Consider the following 20,549-nt stretch of genomic DNA (forward strand, 5'->3'; position numbering starts at 1 on the left):
GAGCAGTTGACAAATAGTTGAAGATTTAGCCCCAAATATAAAAAGCGATCCAAGGGATCCAAATAGGACATGTTTAAAGCGAGCACACAGGCCAGCCAACATAAATGCCAAGTCCCCTTCAAGTGAGTACTATGCCTACTCCTTGAGGCTATCATCTTAAGCATGTAGTCAAGGGTTTTATTGAAATAATGGAGATAACATATTTGACACACAGTCTGGCAGTAATGACCAAGTTCATTCCAAGTGCATCAGACCTGGGAACACTATCTTTACATCATTACAAAAGAGAGAGGAAGCTTTTCAGACATATCCTCAGGCCTGTGATATTTCTAACAGTACTACAAAAAATACTAAGGTGTAGGGCTCGTTATACATGGTAACATTTGGGGTGCTGTAATAGTGAGCTTATGCATCCTTTGTCCTAAAATGAACTGAGAAGCATTAGAGCTCTAGAGCTCATACATTTTATGAAGAAGATTGATTTTAGTGAAATTCAAGGCCTTCATAAGGAGCATGCTTCAGCACATATCTAATGCTAACTATACACATCCTAATGTGACCCTTTTTATACTCAGGAAATTGAGACAGCAGAGTAAAGGACACATGCGAAATGGAAACGTTAATGAGTTGAACCCTACTGTCAACTTCAAATGCCAACGTCAATCTTGTCATTTATAATTAAATTACTCTTTCTAGGAAAGTTTATCACTAGACCAAAGTTATATTTGCAGTTATTATTTATGAGTTATAACTTGTGTAACATACATCTAAATGCTCACACTTATCTATTCCTACATTATAATGATGCAAGGTATTATATGAAATGGACTGAAACATCAACTTTTAATAAAGTAGTTCAACACACACATACAAAAATTACTAATATATATATATATATATCTTTCACAAGCTCCTTTGCAACACCGCTCTCTACAAGGCAACTGATGTCTTTCTTCATCCTAACTCATAGATTTACAATCCCTTGAATAGCACAGACTAGATCTGCAGTCTCCATGTGGACATCTACTTGAAAGGAGATAAGTTGTAGCATTATATCTTATTTCTGTTTTCTTTTAAGGAATTTTGGGTGCTATCTAATTCATAAAAATAAATAACTAAAATAAAGAAGCACAGTTTTCTATATGTCAATTCAAGTATTTTTGTATTGCAAAGTTTTCTCCCTTTAAAGCCTTATTTACCAGGATAAAATAATGACGCAGACACACTGATGTAGCATATAAAATGAAAGGCGTATGTGAAGTTTACAGAACAGCTAGTGTTTCTGAGGTTAAAGTGGAACAACAGTGGAATTATAATGGTACTTTTTTCCTTTTTTTTTTCTTTTTCTTTTTTTTCAGTAATATGTAAATTCAAACCAAATGTTGACTGGAAAGTTTCTCCCCTTTTACGTTCCACTTCTCTTCTCCCTTCCAGGAATGCCAAACCCAGGAGCAGAGTGTCAGTAAAGACTGTCTAAACTGAAATGAAATTTCTGGTTTCACTTACTCCTGTGGGCAACATGTGCTTTCACTCTTCCCTAAAACACAGTGGGAACATGGGGCTTTAAAATCATAATCTGAAAATCCTATTTTCTTATGAGCCTTATTAATATGAGATGACTGAGTGATAGTCTGGACTTCCAGATAAAATAATAGAAGAGAATTTCATATCCATTCCTCTGCCTTATTCTCACTCCCTGAACACAGCAAGCTCACCTTGCTGGGCTTTCAAAGGTTAATTTGACAAAAACAATTTTGGAATTATTTTATTTTCTTTAATGTGCAAACCTACGGACATTTCCTAGGCCTCACACTGGCAAATATGCAAGTGAATTGCAAGCAAGCAACAGAACGCAGCAAGACCTCCCTCCTCCAGCTCCTGCTCCCTGGCATTTCAGCTGTCTCTGGAAACCGTTGCAGCTCCTACTTTCTCCAAAAGCACCCGAAAGCAGCCAGGCAGCCTGGCTAACAGCAGGAGAGACGGCTGCCCCTGCTTCAGCCTGAGAGCTGGGCCCCACTCCCGAAGGAGCAACTTCTGTTATAAAAACCGAGCTTGCTCCACCTCCTGTACAAATACCCAGCTGCTTTGGTGGTCAGAAACACTCGCCCATATTTCACCTGTAATTTAATCATGGCCTGTATACCCTCAGTGACGCTTGCTGCCAGCATTTTGTATGCATATATACCAGGCATTGATTTACTCACAGGCAGTGCCTTTCCTATTTATTTTGGGGTTTGTAAATGTTCTTTTAAGTGGTATGTCTTCTGTTCCCCACCAATCTTTCTTTATGCTCTTTTGAATAAGGAGAGCCCCGGTGTTTCCAAGAACTAAGCTGAGACCCTAAGAGCTTGAGTTGGACTCTGCATGGAAGGAGGAGAGCAATCAAGCCTTTGTCCTTAAGGCAGCACCAGGAGGAGAGGTCAAACAGATGACGTGGATAGAGAGCAGCTGAAGGAACCACCCTATCACATGCTCAGAGAGAAGAAATTAAGGAAGGTGGGAATTACCACATTTCCTATGCCAACTATCATTTCTGGGTCTTCCCTGTGGGAGAGCTACACATGCGGGCAAGTTATGCAGACAATTTAGGGTCTTCAGAGGGAGATTCTGGCTCCTGAGAGCAGGGTGGCAAAGTGGGAGGGATGTCACTTCCAAGCGACCAAGCCCAACCGTGCTGAGGGAGAGGTTCACAGAAGAGATTTCCTAATTGTCATACAGCAGGCCTGAGTCCGTCAGTGCAGCCGGCAGCTCACGGCAGCATTCAGGTAGCGAGGCAAGATGTAATCCTGCTCTGGATCTTGCCCCGCTGATACCTGCTGACTTTGCGTCTTCTAGCATTGAAAGTGACCTTCTAGAAATAGGAGCTAACCAGAAGGAAGCAGTGAGTTGTAGTGACAACAACCTCTCTCATCAGGCAAACAGATGAGGGAGTTTGTAACCTCAGAGGGGATCTGAGGGTGATCAGTACATCTATTCATCTCACAAGCCAAACAGGCCAGAAAATGGAAGTGGTCATACTGGGAAGGAAAGTAACCAGAGAATCACTCAAACATGGTGCTGACAACACAACCAAAACACTAGGAGCTAGCTACCTAAATGTTTGAAGCCCTAGAAATAAGATAGGTGAGCTGGAATACATTCTACTGTAAGAAAACACTCAGGTACTAGGAAATCCAGTGAAAGTGAGGCAACGAGCAAACCGCTAAAATATAACATGCACGGCACAGAGTAGGCCATGCACGGGTGGTGGAGAAATAACCAGGTTAAGCAGGGCAGCAAGTAACACGGAACCTACATGGAGTGAAATGTGCAGCCTAAACACCAAGAATGGAATTATGCATTACTGGAGAGCTGAGGCTGTACTACTGGGTGCCCTGCCAGGATGACAACACCCACAGCAACACATAGAGGAAGACACAGAAAGGCAGTATGGGCAGAAAGTCGAGTATTCATAAGGGACTTCAATAATTGAGCATATTGGTCAAAATGGACTATAATGCAAAGATTACATTTTTTGGTGCTATTTCACAGAGCAGCTGCTTAGGAAGCCCGGAAGACCACATGCAACTCCTAATTTGAAATGACCACAGAGGAGATTATGGGACGGACTGACAAAAGTGAGCAGTAACAAATTGCAACAACAGATGGTATTCACCCTGCCAGTTCTAAAAGAGCTCCAGGACTCAATAGTTGACTACACCTACTAGTAAGAGGTGTGCAGCCTCTTTTATAAAATCAACTTCTTACCTGCGGAATGGGGAGGTGACATGTGGTGACACTATTCCAAAAAGATTCCAAATGAGATCCAGGTACCCACAGGTCTGTAAGCCTGGTGTCAAATTATCAGAAATTGCAGAAAGAGAGTAAAATCACTGGAAATACGATTTGTGGAAAGAGCCTGGCTTTTGTAGGTTTGCCTCACGGACCTACTGGAATTCTTTGAAAAGGTCAACAAGCCTGTGGATAAGGGTGATCTGGCTAATATAGTCTGCTTGGATCTCTGAAAGGCATTTGACAAGGTCCCCAACAAAAGGTTTCTTAGGAAACTAAGCAGCCATGGCATAAGAAGGAAAGTTCCTGGATAAGCAAATGGTTAGAAGAGAAAAACAGAGGGTCGAGGGCATGGTCTTTCTTACAACAGAGGAATGGCACCAATAGGACTTTCACGTGGGGCTCTGCTGGGACCCATACTGCATAAGCTATTTCGAAAAGAAGATGAGAAGAGGCTAAGCAGTGAGGTGACAAGATTATTTAGGAGAGAAAACTGGGGGAGGAGCGGGAAGCAACTGTGAATAACTGCAGAAGGACCTTATTAAAATAAGTGGCGCTGGGTAATAAAACAGTAGAAGAAATTAAATGTAGATAAATGTAGAGTGATGCACGTGGAAGAAAATTACAGTTTCACATTTTAAAATGATGCTCTTTGAACAGTCCATAGAAATCTCAGACTTATATTTGCTAAAAAAAGCAAATTGAATTCCAGAAATCACTACAAAAGGAGAAAGAAGCAAGACAAAGAACATACTGCAGAAATATCTGCATATCATTCTCTGTCAGCCCTTCCTTGCTCATTACATTTGAACTGACTTACCCTATTCAAACAAATTTGACAGAGGTAGCAATCTGAAATATTTTAAGTTCCAAAACCTCAAACCCATTACTAGAGACTAGAGAAAACACAACAAAGAGTTGCAAGACAGAGACTTATTAATACCAGCAATCTCAGAATGACTCGCTGCAAGGAATACATCCTCCGCTTTAAGTGCAACTATGTTAACTCTTTTACAGTAACAGACCAAGAAACTAGAGCATGGCAAGCAGGAGCTATGCAATTCTTTCTGATGTAAGAACTCATATTCACCCAACCTGATAAATATGTATCTGTCTCCAAAACCCAAGGCATATTTAATGTTTGTTTCATGACTTTTTTTTTCCCCTGTAATAACTATCTATACTAGCAATAAAATCTAGCCTTATTAAAAAGAAAAATAACTACTAGGATAATGTGCAACAAATATACAAAAATTAAATACTTGCATTTTGAACACTGTTTTTTCTTCAGTTTGTTTTTTATTCAAAGATACATTCCATCAATTATGTGGAATTTACCCTGCAATTTACTGTGAGCTGAAGTGACTGACAAGAGCAACCAAGATACCTCAGGCAAACCAGGTCACTCAGGCATTTTCTTGCTGTTTCACAATTAAAGGTTGACCACAAAAACCTTTACTTTCTGCAGAATGACATGCTTGGTTGGCTAAATATGCAGGCAATTAACATAGAGATAACATGCATTTAAATGGAGGTCCCATTGACCCCCATCTACTGGCTGCAACCTTTGCTCTGAAAGCAGACAGCTTAGCAAAAATATTCAATTAATAAAAAAACTGGAGGGCAACAAGTCTATTTTAAATCATTCAAACATATATGGTGTTTACTGCTCCATATTTAATAAGTTAATAAACAACAACAACACAACTAATAACACACACAACAAGGGCATGAGGCTGAAAGATCTTTACAGAGATCATATTAAGGAAAAAATAAATTGTTATTTCTCCTTTATTCAAAATAAAAAAAAATATTCTTCAAGCAATTGAATCTTGCTTTCTTATATATTTGAGCCTTGCCTTTCCTGCCTCTTCCCATGTTCTACCCCAACTGTGACACTACAACTTGCTGCAGCAACTCAAATACCCAACCCCAAATACTTCCTTCCTGCTTCCACCCTTCCCTCCAACACCCCTAGCTCCCTCCCAAATTCCCTGTTGGGCAAGAACAGCAAAAGCTCTGGCTCTATCATAGATGAGGAAGGAGCAATTTACTGTAGTTAAATTAAGTGGATAAAAACAAAACTCGCTCTGCAGTTCCTTCCACCGGAGCACTGAATCTCTGCTCTATATAGCTGCCCATTTTTGGAAAACTTTTGTTAACTCTGTTGTATTTGAAATTCCCAGTCCTTCATGTTTGCTTGAAACTGGCCAATTATTTGTAAAAATTCTATGCAAATGAAAAATGCAACGCGTGTGTGCTTGGATATTTATAAACCAAATAAAGATACATTTTAAAAAAAAAAAAGAAGACAAAAATTGAACTCTGTAATTTTTTAATCAAACCTAAATGTGAGGGTCCAGGGAAACCATATATCACACCGCTGCCCTCTAATGGAAGAAAACATCAGCCTACCATTGGTCCTGAGGAAGATCCAGTGAGACAAAAACTATTTCATCAAGCAGGAGAGTTGTTTCTACCGCCCCAAATGTGGCCTCCTCCTTTTCTCATATATAAATTTAGCTTTCCTCAAAACATTCTTGGCTGAAAAAAATCACTAGATGTTATCCAAATCCAAATGTATGAGAACTCTGAGGAGATCAGAGAGACCGGGTTTTGTTGGTGGTGCTGGTGGTGGTTGGTTGGTTGGCTGTTTTTTTGAGAATTCAGTATTTTTAAAAATGTTATTTAACTTGACTCAAAGTCGTAAGATTACTCACAGTACCTGAAATTAATTGTGGACACCGGTCTTTTTCAAAGCCCTGGGCTGCAAAGTCCATAGGACAAGGCTGTCTTTTAATTAATTTTTGTACAATACAATTGTTTTATGTGGTGTAGATTAGCACCTAGAGCTTTACTGCTGTATGTCTACCATAACCTAAATAGATGGAGTAATATTAATAATGCCCACCAGTTCCTTCTCCAGAACTGGTGTGGGTCAGGTTTTTGTTCAGTGTTGAGGGGGCCACATCTTTATTGCCAGAGGTTATGATTTTTCTCCTGTGCTGCACATATATTTCTACTCTAGCTATCACATGCCGTCTCTAGACGGGCAGCCCTTAAATGCCCAGAAAGACAGATTTAATAAAAATGATGGCATGGTCTATTAGTGTTTTATTTTCACAGTATATTATCTACCATTTACTTAATTCACTTGGGTAAAATAGTTCCACTGTTCTAAACAAAAGCCAGGGATGTGCACTAATAGGGGAAAATGTGAATGATGACTTTTCTGATTGCTGGCATAATGCAAAAGTGAAGTCACGCTATAATTAACAGATCTGATTCAGAATGGTTCCTGTTGAGTAACCGTGTTCAATAAGTATCTGTCGATGGGATTTATTATCAAATTGTCACTACATCAACTAAGCATTTGTTTTGCATATGCATATGCTCTGAGAGCGTGTGATGGAATCGGCTCCAGCAGAGTTAAGGAACAGGGCAATGTCTCCTCTGTGACTATCTGGAGGGGTTCCACCATTCAGCTCTGTTTTGCTGAAGGTCTTTAGACTTTTGAGCAACCAATTTCTCATCTGTTACTTCTGGGAGACATGACCTGCCTTCAAGCAACCAGTGGCCAAACAGATCTACTGAGATGCAAGATGCTGCACCATGGCATCAGAAAAAATGAAGTTCAAGTTTAAGCAAAACGATTCTGTAAGACAGTTAAAAAAGCCAATGCATTACAAGTAAGGCTTCAACAAGCTTTACAAGCTGCTGTTCCAAGTCAACAAAATTTCTCTTCTGTTCAGTTCTGTGATATGAAATAGATATTTCCAAATCTGCTGAGATCATTAAGAGCCTACTAGCATTACCCAGTCCCAAAATGCACTTCAAACACATGCCAAGCTGTTGGCAAAGTTTTATACAGACCAATGACTCAAAACATTAATCACTGTGTATAAATGGAAATTTTACTTTTTTTATTTCTCTAGAAGGAAAAAAAAAATTAAACCAATTATTTACCAGTGATATGGGCCGGCAAATTTTGGAAGCAGTAAATTAAGAATAATCACAGATTAGATATGTCACAGAATACTTGAGCATCTTGGGTCTCCTTACAGAAAATATTTGCTAGGCCATGAGTTCATTTATGAAAAGATAATGACCCAGGAAATATTTTTCTTAATTGCAAAGAACCCGTTTAAGAAAGTGTCTGGGGAACTAATTAGAAAGGAGTTTCCTCTGTAGAGGACCTGGCTTTAAACTCAATAAGCAATTTTAAAAGGACTTGCTTGAGACAGAACACTGGTTAGATGCAGTCAAGACTGTTTTCTGAGGTGCAGTAAGATTTTGCAGACATGGAGGTGGGTATGTCTCGGGTCCTCACCACAGCAGGGCATCGGCCAGTGCTGGCACACTCTGGTTACAGTGACTTGCTCGGCACGACTCATCAAACCCTGCTGTTTCACTACAGCAGACATGGAAGGCATTCAAAAACATGCAAATAGGAGAACAGTTTCCTCCAAGCTAAGTGAGATTTTGCAAAACACTCACACGTTTGCCAAGATGCATATAACACCCGCTGGCCAACGCAACAGGTGCCAGGAAAATACTTCACTTTATAGCATCACATGCTCCCACTGAGTGCCATTGCTTCTTTATGGTACCTAAACATCCACAAAACTTCACCTGTAAGTTAAAAGAGGCAGCTCCATATATATTTCTGAATATACACACACACTTTTATTTTAAAAAAAGGTTCATCTACAACCTCACAACATTTTTAATTGGCTATGTTTGTAGAGTAGCATTATAGCTCATGAGCCTGCAGATCAAACACCCTTCCATTTGACATGGTAAGGTGTGAACTTAGAACACTGAAGCGTTATCTGAACAACCTTGCGGCTTCTTATTGCCAATTCTTTTCATTTTGTTTTGATCATCCCTGTTGGTGTTTTTCCTAAAGACTTGGCTCCTAGTTTCACGTGATTACATAATGATACGGATTTTTAACTTAAAAGGAAAAAAAAAAATCTCAAGCTCACAGTTTCACTCACATGGGTGAAATAAAAGTTTTTTTTTCAAAAAAAAAAAACAAAACTCCAAACATTTACCAGTTGTAAGCAACCAGCTTCATTATGTTTAAATGTACCTTAAGACTTCCAAAAATATTTAGGATGGCAATTTTTTTTCTTTAACTATTTTGAAATGTTTCAGAACAAACAAAAAAATCAATTAGATGTTTAAGGAAGAACATTTTTCAAGCCTTCATAGTAACAAACAAATGACTAATGGAGGGAGAGCTCTGCATTACTTCCATAGGGCACGGATGCTATACTACTATGTGCTACCTCAGCAGCAGGACTGATCTGGGGACTTGATACCACCAAAGGCTCTGTCCTTCTGACACAGGAGATTTGGGTTTATCAGTTGGTTTGCTAACCAGAAGTGGCACTACTCATTGTAGTTCATACTTGCTGTTCAAGAGACCTAGAACTGCTACAGCTCAGTAATGAGATGGATTAGCAGAGCCATACATAAAACTTGCTGTGTGACGACCCATTCTCAGTATCTACACTGCCTTCACAAATGCCTCAGTGTCAGAAAACCCACCAAATTAAGATATTGCATATTGTTACGCTTTTAATAACTTCTGAACTCTTATGCCACTTATTACGTAAAACTTTGGAATGGATCAAAAAAAGAGAAAGAAAAAAATGCAAACAAACGATATTGCACAAAAAATCACCACATCTGCTGTCTATCCTGGTATTGAAAATAGGATTGATTTATTTTTACACAAGTCTAGAGTTTCAAAATTAAATAAGTCTGTTTTACAAATTATTTACTTTCTACAAGATCCATTTCCCCTTGAAGCATGCTGTGCATGCCCTCCTAGTGTGAACAGTTTACAGTCTGTGATCAGGCACAGACCTACTTGGCTGGATTTTTTTCTCTCTCAAAATGGCAATTTTGAGAATCATAAATAACACAGCACAGTTATTGCAATTTTAGCTTATTCCCAATAAATAAAATTTATTAACTGAATAGCTTTCTGTGCAGCTTAGCTCTTTCTTCACTAGCTTATGATTTTACATTGACTTGCTTCATGTTCCTAGTCACAACCAAATTCTGCCATCTCAAGTACAACAGCAATAACATAAATTAATAAATGCAAAGTGAAAATGCATAAACTAATGTGATCACATTATAAGCTTTAATCTTCATAGGTTATGTGCAAAAAATTACCTCCCAAAATTTAAAGTTACAAAGGTATATTGCCTAACATACACTTCAAGGTATCTCGTTATATGCTACACAGTTTTGTTTTTCAGACCACCGGACCAGAAACCTCTTCCTCATTAAGCTCCAATTGATTAGGATACTTAGGGATGCAGGTAAACTTAAGAAGATGAATAGCTCCACTGACTTAAAATACAAGGCTGGACAAGGCTTTTTGGAAGTTATAAAGCAGCACTTTATGATGTCATTCCAATTATCTCCAATACTTACAGTAAGTTTGCAGTCATCCCATTTTTGTTACACAAACCCTCAATTTATAAAATAAGTCATAGTAGATTTTTAACTCGCGGTCTAAAAATAGCAGGGAAACTGGAGAAATAAAATTATGCAATATATGGTGGGTCAACACAGATGACCTCACGGCGTGTTTTGACCATAAAATCACCTAATGAATGTGCATCTACTTCCTTAGTTTATGTATTTAAAATAATAATAATAAAAAAATGTGAATAGATCATTGCTAAAAACTCTTGATGAGAAAAAATGTCATAATGAAATATTAAAATTATAAGTAGAGTCTCTATAGCTCTGCTCATCATGTTAGGCACATTTCTCTCCTAAGACAAACACTGCCATTCAACAAATCAAGTCACGCTTGGTTTGAAAAAAATATACATAAAATGAAGAATATGCAGTTGAAGTGTTTGTCTCCTACACATTACTGTGATTCATAGTTTTTATTTATTAAAAAAAAAAAAATTCCCACAGGTGGGATTTCCGACTTTCAGTCATTCTTACAGGCTCATCTTCTAAGGTCCTAGCAAAATGCTCAAAATAATACGAGCTCCTGATTAAACCAGGAAGTAAATCTGTATGCATGCAATTAAAGTGTCTGCAAGGGCAGATGCAGATGACAGTAATTCATACTCTAAGAAATGGGCTTGTGTATTTGGCAGATTAACTGTTCTGTATTCCATTGCTATGAGGTATGGAAACTGTACTGTGAAACAACCATTACTCATTCCCTCTGCTCTGAGCACGTAGGTCTATCAAAGGCAAGCCAGTCTGGAGAGGGCGGGGGGTGAGCACTGGAAAGAGAAGAGTCTACGTGTTTAAGATTAACGCTTCCCTTGAATGGCTTCTTTTATCTAATTTCCCCTACTTTTTAAATTAGCAAATGCAGTAGACCCAGAAGGGAAACGCGCAAAGGAGAGAGGGAGAGGGGAAAAAGCAAAAGCAGCCAAAACTGTCCAACTTGTTCATTAGGGTTTTTGTGTTTGAACATCTGAATGAATCATGTGTCTGTTTTTCATTATTCTCCATATGTGATTGTTGCCTGCTTTGTTCAGTGATTTCTGTCCATTTTGTCATGACTGTGCTTATTTTGTTTTATATATTGTTCTATTACACAGAGATTGTTTTTTCTACTATGGCTCACTTAGCATTTATGCCACCAACAAAGAGTAATCTTAAAATGAGAGGTTACGTCAAAAGGTTTCCCTAGTGAACTCCCTTGAAGCATATATGATTTCTTTAGACCCGACTCCTTAATTCATACCAGGCAAAAATCCTCAGATGACACTATTCCTTAGCACGCCAGGAATGTCGCAGGTATCATTTTAAAAATGTGAGGAATACTGGAGAATGACTTAAAGTCCAGTTTTTCAGAGTGTTTTCTTCATTTGTTGAAGGGGAAGCCTAACGCTTTTTGCTAACCAGCAGCCTGTTTTAACAGATCTGCACATTGATACATATGGTACTTGAAATCATTACATCGTTATATTCACTAGTTTACGTTTTCAGATCTACTCTATACCTTGGACAAAACACAAATGAGGTTGAAATAGATTTTGAAATCTCTAATCACATGATTTCTTCTATCTTCTACTTAAATGTAATCCACCCTACTGCACTGTGCAAACATCACAGAATGATGTGTTCATTTAACAGGATAGCTCATACTTTAAGAGGGATGAGTGATAGCCAAAAGACTGGAAAGGAGCCAACAAAATGCCTGTTGATTATTTGTTTGCTTTAAAGGTCTGGATGCAGGCACTAGTGAATTAGAGACACTCAATATAGTTTCAACTTCTGGAAAAATCCTAGAACAAATAGTACATAAATCTATTCACAGAGCCTCACAGGCATCAGGTGATGAGTACCCCATATCATGATAAGCAAGTATAAATGATATCATATCGTACCTCCATCTAAACATAGCGAATTAGTCTCATGGATAGGGAAGTACCATATATTTAATTAAACCTTGATTGTCTCTCATAACATGAACAGACGGGAGAAATACGACCGGTCTAGAAGTCCTGTGACATAGGTGCCAAACTGATTGACACATCCAATTTTAAAAGTTTTCAACGGCTCACTGTTAAACTACCTGGTACACTGAGAAGGTTTCCTCAAAAGTCTCTCTCAGGTCTGTTATTACTCAGTCTTTTCCAAATTATCTTGTCCAGTGGATTAGAGAAATCATTTATTAACTGTGAAGAGGATACTAAAGAGGTAAGTGCTGCAAGCGCTCTGGAGACTTAAGATTTGAGAATAATCTTAGCAAATTAAGGAGTAGCCAGGAAAAAAACACGATAAAATTCAATACAGACAAATGAAAAGTACTAGCCTTAGGAGGGAATAATCAAGAGCACAAAGCAGAGCACACAATAAGGAATGCCTGGCTGGCAGCAGCACCGGAGAAAAGAATAACAGAACCACGGGGCTTCTGAGAATCTCTTTGCATAAATCAACATTGTTGTTCTCACACAACACCCTCAAAAATCTATCTATACTTTAAATATAAGTAGCTATTTATATGTATAAATAAACAGGAGAGCCACGCAATCACAGAGAAGACAAATTAAAATAACTTCTCCACACTATTTAAAATGGTCGGATTCAGGCTGTCTGACATTCTGTGCCCGGCTCTAAGGACTTCAGATTAGAGTGAACTAATTAGAGAGACCGATGAAGTGCAATATAATCAGAAATTTGAAACAGATTGCCTCTGAGGAAGGAGAGAAAGGACCAGTGTTCAGCCTAAAGAAAAGCTCGGACAGATGCATAGCGGTCTTCAAATATATGTGTTTGCTGTAAAGAGGAAAGGATGAACCGCTCTGCATATTCACTGGGGATAAGAAAAGAAGCGATAGGCTTAAACTGCACAAAGGGAGATGTGGGTTAGACATTAGGAAACACTTTATTATAGCAAGGACAGCAAGCACTATTGCCAATTGCCTGAGGAGCTGGTGGAATCTCCACTGCTGGAAGCCTTTGAGCACAGGTGACACAAACATCCGTCAGCGGTGGCTTAGGTAGTGCTGATCCTGGCCTGAGGCAGAGGAACAGACCAGATGACCTCTTCAGGGCCCTTCCAGTTCTGATGCCTGTCAGACTTTTTCTTTTTTCTTTTTTTTTTTTTCCCCAGCAATCTTGCTAGAGGAAGGAAATCATACCCAAGAAGCAAAACATCTATTCTTTTTATGCCACGAAGTATACTGTTAATAAATCCAATTATGTTTATGATCTTATAATGACACCACTTATGTCATAAAGATCCATCTTTGAAAATACAAATAAATATATCTCTGCCCTACAGTGTAAAAACACAGCATGAACCAAACTTTTACAAAATTCCAACTCACTGTTACATAGCCCCCACTACAATAATATCAAAACAGACTACAACATAAAGAATACCAAACCAAGATGTTTGTCTTTCTCAAATTTTTACCATTTATGCTCTTTACAATGTTTTCACTTCACATTTCTGTATTTTGCAAGTACATCCGTCTTTTCTTATTTCCACTGGCAATGGGAATAGAAAGAAGTCTAGATCACACGACAACATGTTTGTGGGAGTGGTTACCAGTCTATGAGCCTGCTTCCACCAGATTCACTGATTCACTCCACCAGCTTTTAGCCACCCAGCTGAAGCATCTATAGTGAGAGCAGCGTGGTCTCAGGCAACCGAGATCAACAGAGACAAATACATTTCGCTGTTCCACAGACTTCATTTATTTATTCAGCACATTTACAGCCCAATTCAAATTCAACTCCATACGCTTGGTTTGTGTTGCCATTTCAGATGGACAAATTTAAGATAAAAGCTGAAAAAATGGTGGAGTTGACCCATGAGAAAACACCTCAGTCTTGTTGTATGGTGGGAACGGGGAAATACAACATTTCTGTTCCTAAAGAAATGTCTTAGCTGGAGTGTGGGACAATGAAGAGTGACCCAGGCTTACTCCAACCTACCTGATCATGGACGACGACTTTTTTTTTTTTTTTTAACCCCTGACATCAGCAAATCAGGCCCCTGTAGCTCCCTTAATCCTAAACCCCAATTTCTTCCTACACCAGGGTCTCATCCCAAACCACCGCTATCCCAAAGCCTATCCTATCTAACCATACTCCTGTTCATCGTAGGACTCTTCTTCCTTGTCAAACCAGCTCAGGGCCCTTTTGATCCACTCAGCCCTTTTGTAGCTCTGTCACTTTGCAAATCCTCCTCTCTCTACAGGTCCCCAGACAGCGCCCTGCCTCCAAAACTCAAGCCTCCCAGTGGCAGGTAAATCCATCTCCTCCTGGCTCTGAAACTGCTGCTCTCACCTCTGTGGGCCTGCACCCCAGGCCTTCTGCACTTGGCCAAACCCATCCTTCCACATGGGTATTCTTCTGTAAAACAAGCTAAACAAAAAACAAACAAACAAAAATCTGGTTCCCAGTGTGATTTTCAAAGAAATATGGTCAGAGTGATGTTATAAAAAAAAAAAAAAACACAAGTCCAACCAAAGTGAATGCATGGTAGTGCCACTTCTGATGATGAACTGTATTAGGCTGATGGAGATTTCCAAGACTTGACTGCAATCTTACAACTTACTTTTTTTTCTGAGTAGCTAATGAATGCTGCTGCTGGCATGCAAGAGATAAAGGCACACACTTCTCCAAACATCAGTAACATCTTTGGTACAGCTGACAGGATTTTGAACTTTCTCAAAATTTGCCCACGTATCTTTCTCTCCTGTTTCTCTTCAAATCCTATCTTGCCACCAGTGAGATATTTCTGTATGCAGTGCTTTTAGTAACTCATACTGAAATGCTATCCAGAATGCACTTCTTATGAGAAGAATCCACTTCAGTAGATCCTATTACTCCAAAAGGATTCTGAATATCACTAGTATACAGTGACAGACATTTTAAAGCAGAGGTTCCCACCATACACTTGACTGCTCTTCAGACTGTTAAATGAATAACCTGAACCAGAAAAAAAATAAACCAGGTTTTGCTTGGGAAAATTTTTGCTTTTATATAGGAAATCAATTTGCATCAATGATGATATCATTCAAATCAGACGGTACTATGTGGTTAGAAGGTAATTTACTTTTCTGCTGAAGCAATTTGATACTTGTTATGATTTGTGATTTTCATTTTGTTTGTTAATGAAAAAAATTAATGAGCAATGTTACTGGAAACAAGACTCAAAGCTTTGGCATTATTAAATATGTTTGCAATATACCGTACATTATGTTGATTGCACTGTTGGAGCCAAGGCCTTGGCAGTCAAGCCACCAGTCAATCATTCAAACAGACAATGAACTCACAGGGCAGACTTTTACACATACCTTTGCACTGATTTGTGTTTTTGTCAAGAATTGCCTTTGTGGATACAATTTTCCCATACCTAGAGAGAAAACAAAGAACAGAAATACATGTTATTGCATTTTAATAACATATATAATTATTTTTGCACATATCCAAGAAAGAGATCTAGTGCTCTTGAAGAATGTTTCCCTGATACTTCTGGAGAGGTTCCTTCTTCGACTGCAGTTCAACAAACACCTTTAGAGTTCATCTGAAAAGCACCGCTCCTTTGCCATAGCCTGTCTACTTCTGGTCGCTGCACTGTACTGCCAGTATAAATGCCAAATACAGGGGAAAGTTTAGGTCATCAGCACTACTAAAGATGCTTCTTTGGTTAAGTTAATTAGGCTTGCTTAAAAATATATTTTCATTTTCAGCTGTCAAACAAGATTAATTTTAATAGAGATGGACCAGATCCAGGATTAACAACAAGGAGGTATGGTCATTTATTTACATGCATGCACACACACACAGAGACACAATTGTGCTTGGGTCTGCATTCACATATTCACACACACACCCTAAACAGATAGGTTCAGATCTAGATTTAGATTTAGCTTCTGTTTTAGATAGACTGAAGCTTTTGAGGTTTATATGCATCTCCTAGCTCTTTTCCAAGATGAGTGCTAATTCTTACTTTAGTATGTGACACCTCTCATAAGACAGCACTGCACTGCACTGCAACTCGATAGACCTGGCATGATTAAGAGGGAACTTGGGCAGCTACAATTTGTTGCATTAAGCAATTAGACCATAAAACAGCTATTTGTCTTTACCTTGCAGAGGTTTAAACTACAAATGCCAATTTAATGGTCAGTGTCACTAAGAGCTGGTGAAAGATCATAGAAGAGAGCCATTTACAGATGAATATAACACTTCAGGAGTATGAGAAAATTAATTTTATTCCTCAAGTCACTGGTATGTCTTGGTCTCTCTTGGGTGGGAGGAAGGGGAGAAAAGCTTTCTTCTCCCCCTCACCTGCCTCACTGGCTCCCTAGACAGAGCGGATTTTGTGCTCTGCAAGCAGACCCAACGCAACACACCCCCCCCCCCATGACGGGGACATGGGCAGGTAGCTGTGGGGTCTGTTTTGCCACAGCTGGCTCTACTCCAAGAGGAGTGGATACCTAAAGCATGTTTAATGTTAACCATGAGATCACATGCTTTTCTAAGCTCAGGTGTTTTCAGAATTGGGGCCTTCATATTCACTTATGTTCCACTTAGTTTTATAATTCTTCACGGTAATACCTGGAGTTGACTTTGGCCTCAAAGATGTTAGAGCACATATCTCAAGCAGGCACGGCCAAATTCTCTGCCAGTGTGATTTATGGTTGCTCAGTGGGCAGCTTACCCAGCAGGAAGTTTGGCCCGTGCAGTGCATCTTCGTTTATTTGATTTATTTAGATTTAAAATCAAATACATGAAAAACATGCAAAAACATGCCTATCTCGTACGGCAAAGGGCCTCTGACAGATATATGGAGAAAGAATCCAACAAAAATCAGCGGCTAACCCACAACAACCTCAAATAAAACACAACCCCTACCTAAACTTCCGCCAACAAAAACTAACACCCAGCCTCCATTTCAGTTCAGCCACTCCTAATGAATTGATATGTTGTTTCATCCAAGTCATGTGAGAGCTCAAAGTTAACATTTCTTGCCAGCAAAGACAGACATTTGTGGTTCCACTGCTTTTATTACAGATTTCCCAGAGTTATTTGCCGCGTACTGTGATCCTGCACACACTTCGTTACACTGGAGATTTCAGTCTGAGAAGCAATTCTGTTTGGTCCAGAAGCTTCCTCCGGCACATACTGCTAGATGCACACCGACGTGTTTGCAAAACCAGGCGTCTGAGCAGCGAGAGGTGCCACAATAACAAACACCGTTATAGGCAATTAGCCATATGCAGCTGATTTCATCTGCCGCTATAAACCTCGAGCTGTGCCACAATAAAGTCATTGGAATTAATTTGGACACTGTTTTCCTAAATATTTCAAGTAAGTATTTTACAGTAATCAGAACATTAGTTCTGATGAAGAATGTTAGCTTGTGTTTTGCATTAAGTCAGGAATGTATTTTGTTCCTACAAATGTAGTCGTGTTTCTTGCACACACGGAGAGTGGTATCAAGTTATGTTGTCCCTCCAAAGCTGATGTCTCTTCATTTGCGTGAGCCTTAAGTGTGTTTTCATTCACATGGAAGCAACAAACAAGTATTCTTCCATGAGAATGCCCACAGAAATAACTATAAACCACATCACGAGCGACAGCTCCTTTTCTTATATTTAAATAGAAACTACTATAAAATCTAACAGCCTGCACAAACGATATCATTAATGTAAAAAATACTAGGTATGGTTTGCATGTCATGGGAGAACATGAGCACTATCTAATTTCCTCCTGAATTATGGTGCATGAAGGTATTCTTTCAAAGATCTTGAATCAAAAAAAAAAAAATTCTGGTCAGTAAAGATAATTGTGGAACTGAGTTCATCTCAATGCCTTATTACCAACCTTTAAACATAATGATTGTATCATTAAAGATAACCTACTGCATCACAGTATCCAAGGTAAGAGAAGTTATGAATCTGTGAGACCGTTACCTCAAAAATGTGTCTACTGCACATCTGAACCAAAATTTTTATTCAGAAGATTCCCAGACAGATGTGTTGTTTTTCATTACATTCTTCCCCATTATTTAAATGTGCAGTAACCTCAAATAAAATTATTTTCATCCTGTTTTTAAAAATCCTTTTAATTCCCTGTATTGAATGATGTTTTTAATGTTTTCTGCATGTAATATTTTTCATTTAAAACCATGTGGTCAGAGACTTGAAAGAGCTTCCATGTCGGGGCAAACGCATACACTAGGACTTCAGCTCATTAAAGAAGGACCCATGCAGTGAAACTATGACTAGGTGTTTTCACTGTTCCTCATAATATATAAGGGCTGACAAGACAATTACAGGATGGACAGGTTAAATTCTGGAGAAGAAGATACTCGTCCAGAAGAGGAAAGTTACCTTTGGAACTCATGGCCACAGAAAGTGCTGGTGCCCCACAAAATGCATCTCTACGGAAAGCTATTAGACGACTTCTAGGCTGTTAGATCTGTCACCAAATTAAACACAACGGCACGTCTGTGGCCCTGGAAGCCACCTAACACTAAAAGCTGGGAGAGGGTGACAGGGAAGTATCATGACATCCAGTCCCCATTTTAACATCAGGCACCTCCCCTTACAACAGCTTAAATAAATTCCTGATCTGACCCAGCCCAGCCATTCTTATATTCCACGAGAACTTGGAGGGGAGAAATAGCTTCTTATGAACATAAAGATCTTTACCACTTCTTGTATATACCAGTTCAGGGCAAAACCATTCAAGTTTCTGATATCCACTGTTAAAATTACAAATGTCACTTAAAAACACTTCACCTACAAATGACAGTAACACATACCTTGTCACACCCTGGGTGGCGGCATTAAGGGGAAACCACACTGTGCTGTGGTCCACAGAGAGAAAAAACTCCCTGGGCAGCATCAAAAAACACTCTCAAGAGCCCCATCCCACTGCACCCCACATTTTCCAACTACTCAGCAGGCTCTAGGAAGATGCAAGCAATGCAGAATAAACCCTGACCATGCATCAGGGCTGCAGTACAAATAGATCACTTCAAGAGCCTTGCAGGCAGGTGGTCGATCAGCACTTACGCTGCAGACAAAGCTCAACCGTTCGTTCCTGGGAAGTTATTTGATAACTGCTGTTAAAATGGAGAGAGTTCCTGGAGGAAGCACTCGAGCTGTAAGCGATACCACTTGCAAGATGCGGGAACCTTTCCCATCGCCTGCACTGATTCCAAACTGATGGGAGAAGTATTTTTATGCTGTCCTTCAAGCCAGCTTTCAGGCTGGCCATGGCTGGTCCTGTAACATGAAATGGCTGTCGGACCAGACAAGCCATGTCCATCACCCAACTCGGTACCACAGCTATGCCACCCTTCGTGTCCATCCAACCAGGGTGGCAGGCACACAGACACCTACCTATCACCGCTTTTCCCCCATTCTGGTTATTACTCATGTGTTTTAAATAAACGTGAAACTTGTGATTTCAACCCAAGTAACCTCTTCACAGTTTTTCCTTGCTTGGGTAAGCCAAGGGAGATGCCATGCAATTTCCAAGTTGAGAGCTTACTAATTATATCCTTGACATTAGGGTTCACCCAAAGCCCCATGTGTTACTCAAAGCACAATTCACCCAGCTGAAAACAGCTGGAATTTCTATGCATTTAGGTAATATATGCTTTTATCTCCGGGACTTTTGTACCGGGATGAATTTGACCAGCAGTAATTGGATTTAGATAAGCAACTCTGAGACTCTTTCATTCTTGTGAATGAATATATAAATAGCGTAACTGGGTTTATTTTGTTTAAAAGCAGACTCTATTAGGAAAATCATGGATTTCTGTAAAAAAAAAAAAAAAGAAAAAGCCCACATTATGAAAGCCTAAAATACAGAACGAATTGCTACTATGTTTCTCAGAGCGATGTTATTCCTATAATGCACTCCCACATGCACCGAAGACATCCAAATGCATACAGAAGGGAAATTCACTCAGAAAAAGTTCTCATTTGCATGATCATTTTGGGGGCATTTTATCTACTGCATGACATTTTCAATACTTCTATTCTTTTTTTCTCCTAAATACAACATGTAGAATTCTATCCATTAACAAAGACTTGGCCGGTTTGTTGTTTTTCTGTACATTACTTTTATAATTTTTTGTAAAGGAAAAGTTAAAACCAAACTCTCTTTTCATTCACAGAGATATGAAACAACTAAATTCATACCATTCAGAGCAGCTTCTATTTCACTGACCAGCACATGGCTTGGGGAATAAACAGGGGACAGTGGTTGCAGACAACCTACAGTGTAGTGGATTA

At 39.2% G+C, this 20,549-nt stretch overlaps 1 protein-coding gene across 21 annotated transcripts in view; it reads right to left on the reverse strand.

Moving 5' to 3' along the window:
• The window catches only part of RBMS3 (RNA binding motif single stranded interacting protein 3), a gene marked incomplete at its 3' end in the record, with an annotated part of 701,513 nt that overhangs the window by 305,017 nt on the left and 375,947 nt on the right, over nt 1–20,549 (reverse strand). For all 21 annotated transcript variants that reach the window (XM_083823203.1, XM_083823200.1, XM_083823205.1 and 18 more), the window contains one exon: nt 15,588–15,646. In XM_083823203.1, the coding sequence (XP_083679329.1) occupies nt 15,588–15,646 (59 nt within the window). The remainder of the gene's footprint in view (nt 1–15,587; nt 15,647–20,549) is intronic.

The sequence above is a fragment of the Anser anser genome, assembly GCF_964211835.1.
Source record: "Anser anser genome assembly, chromosome: 2".
Lineage (NCBI taxonomy): Eukaryota > Metazoa > Chordata > Aves > Anseriformes > Anatidae > Anser > Anser anser.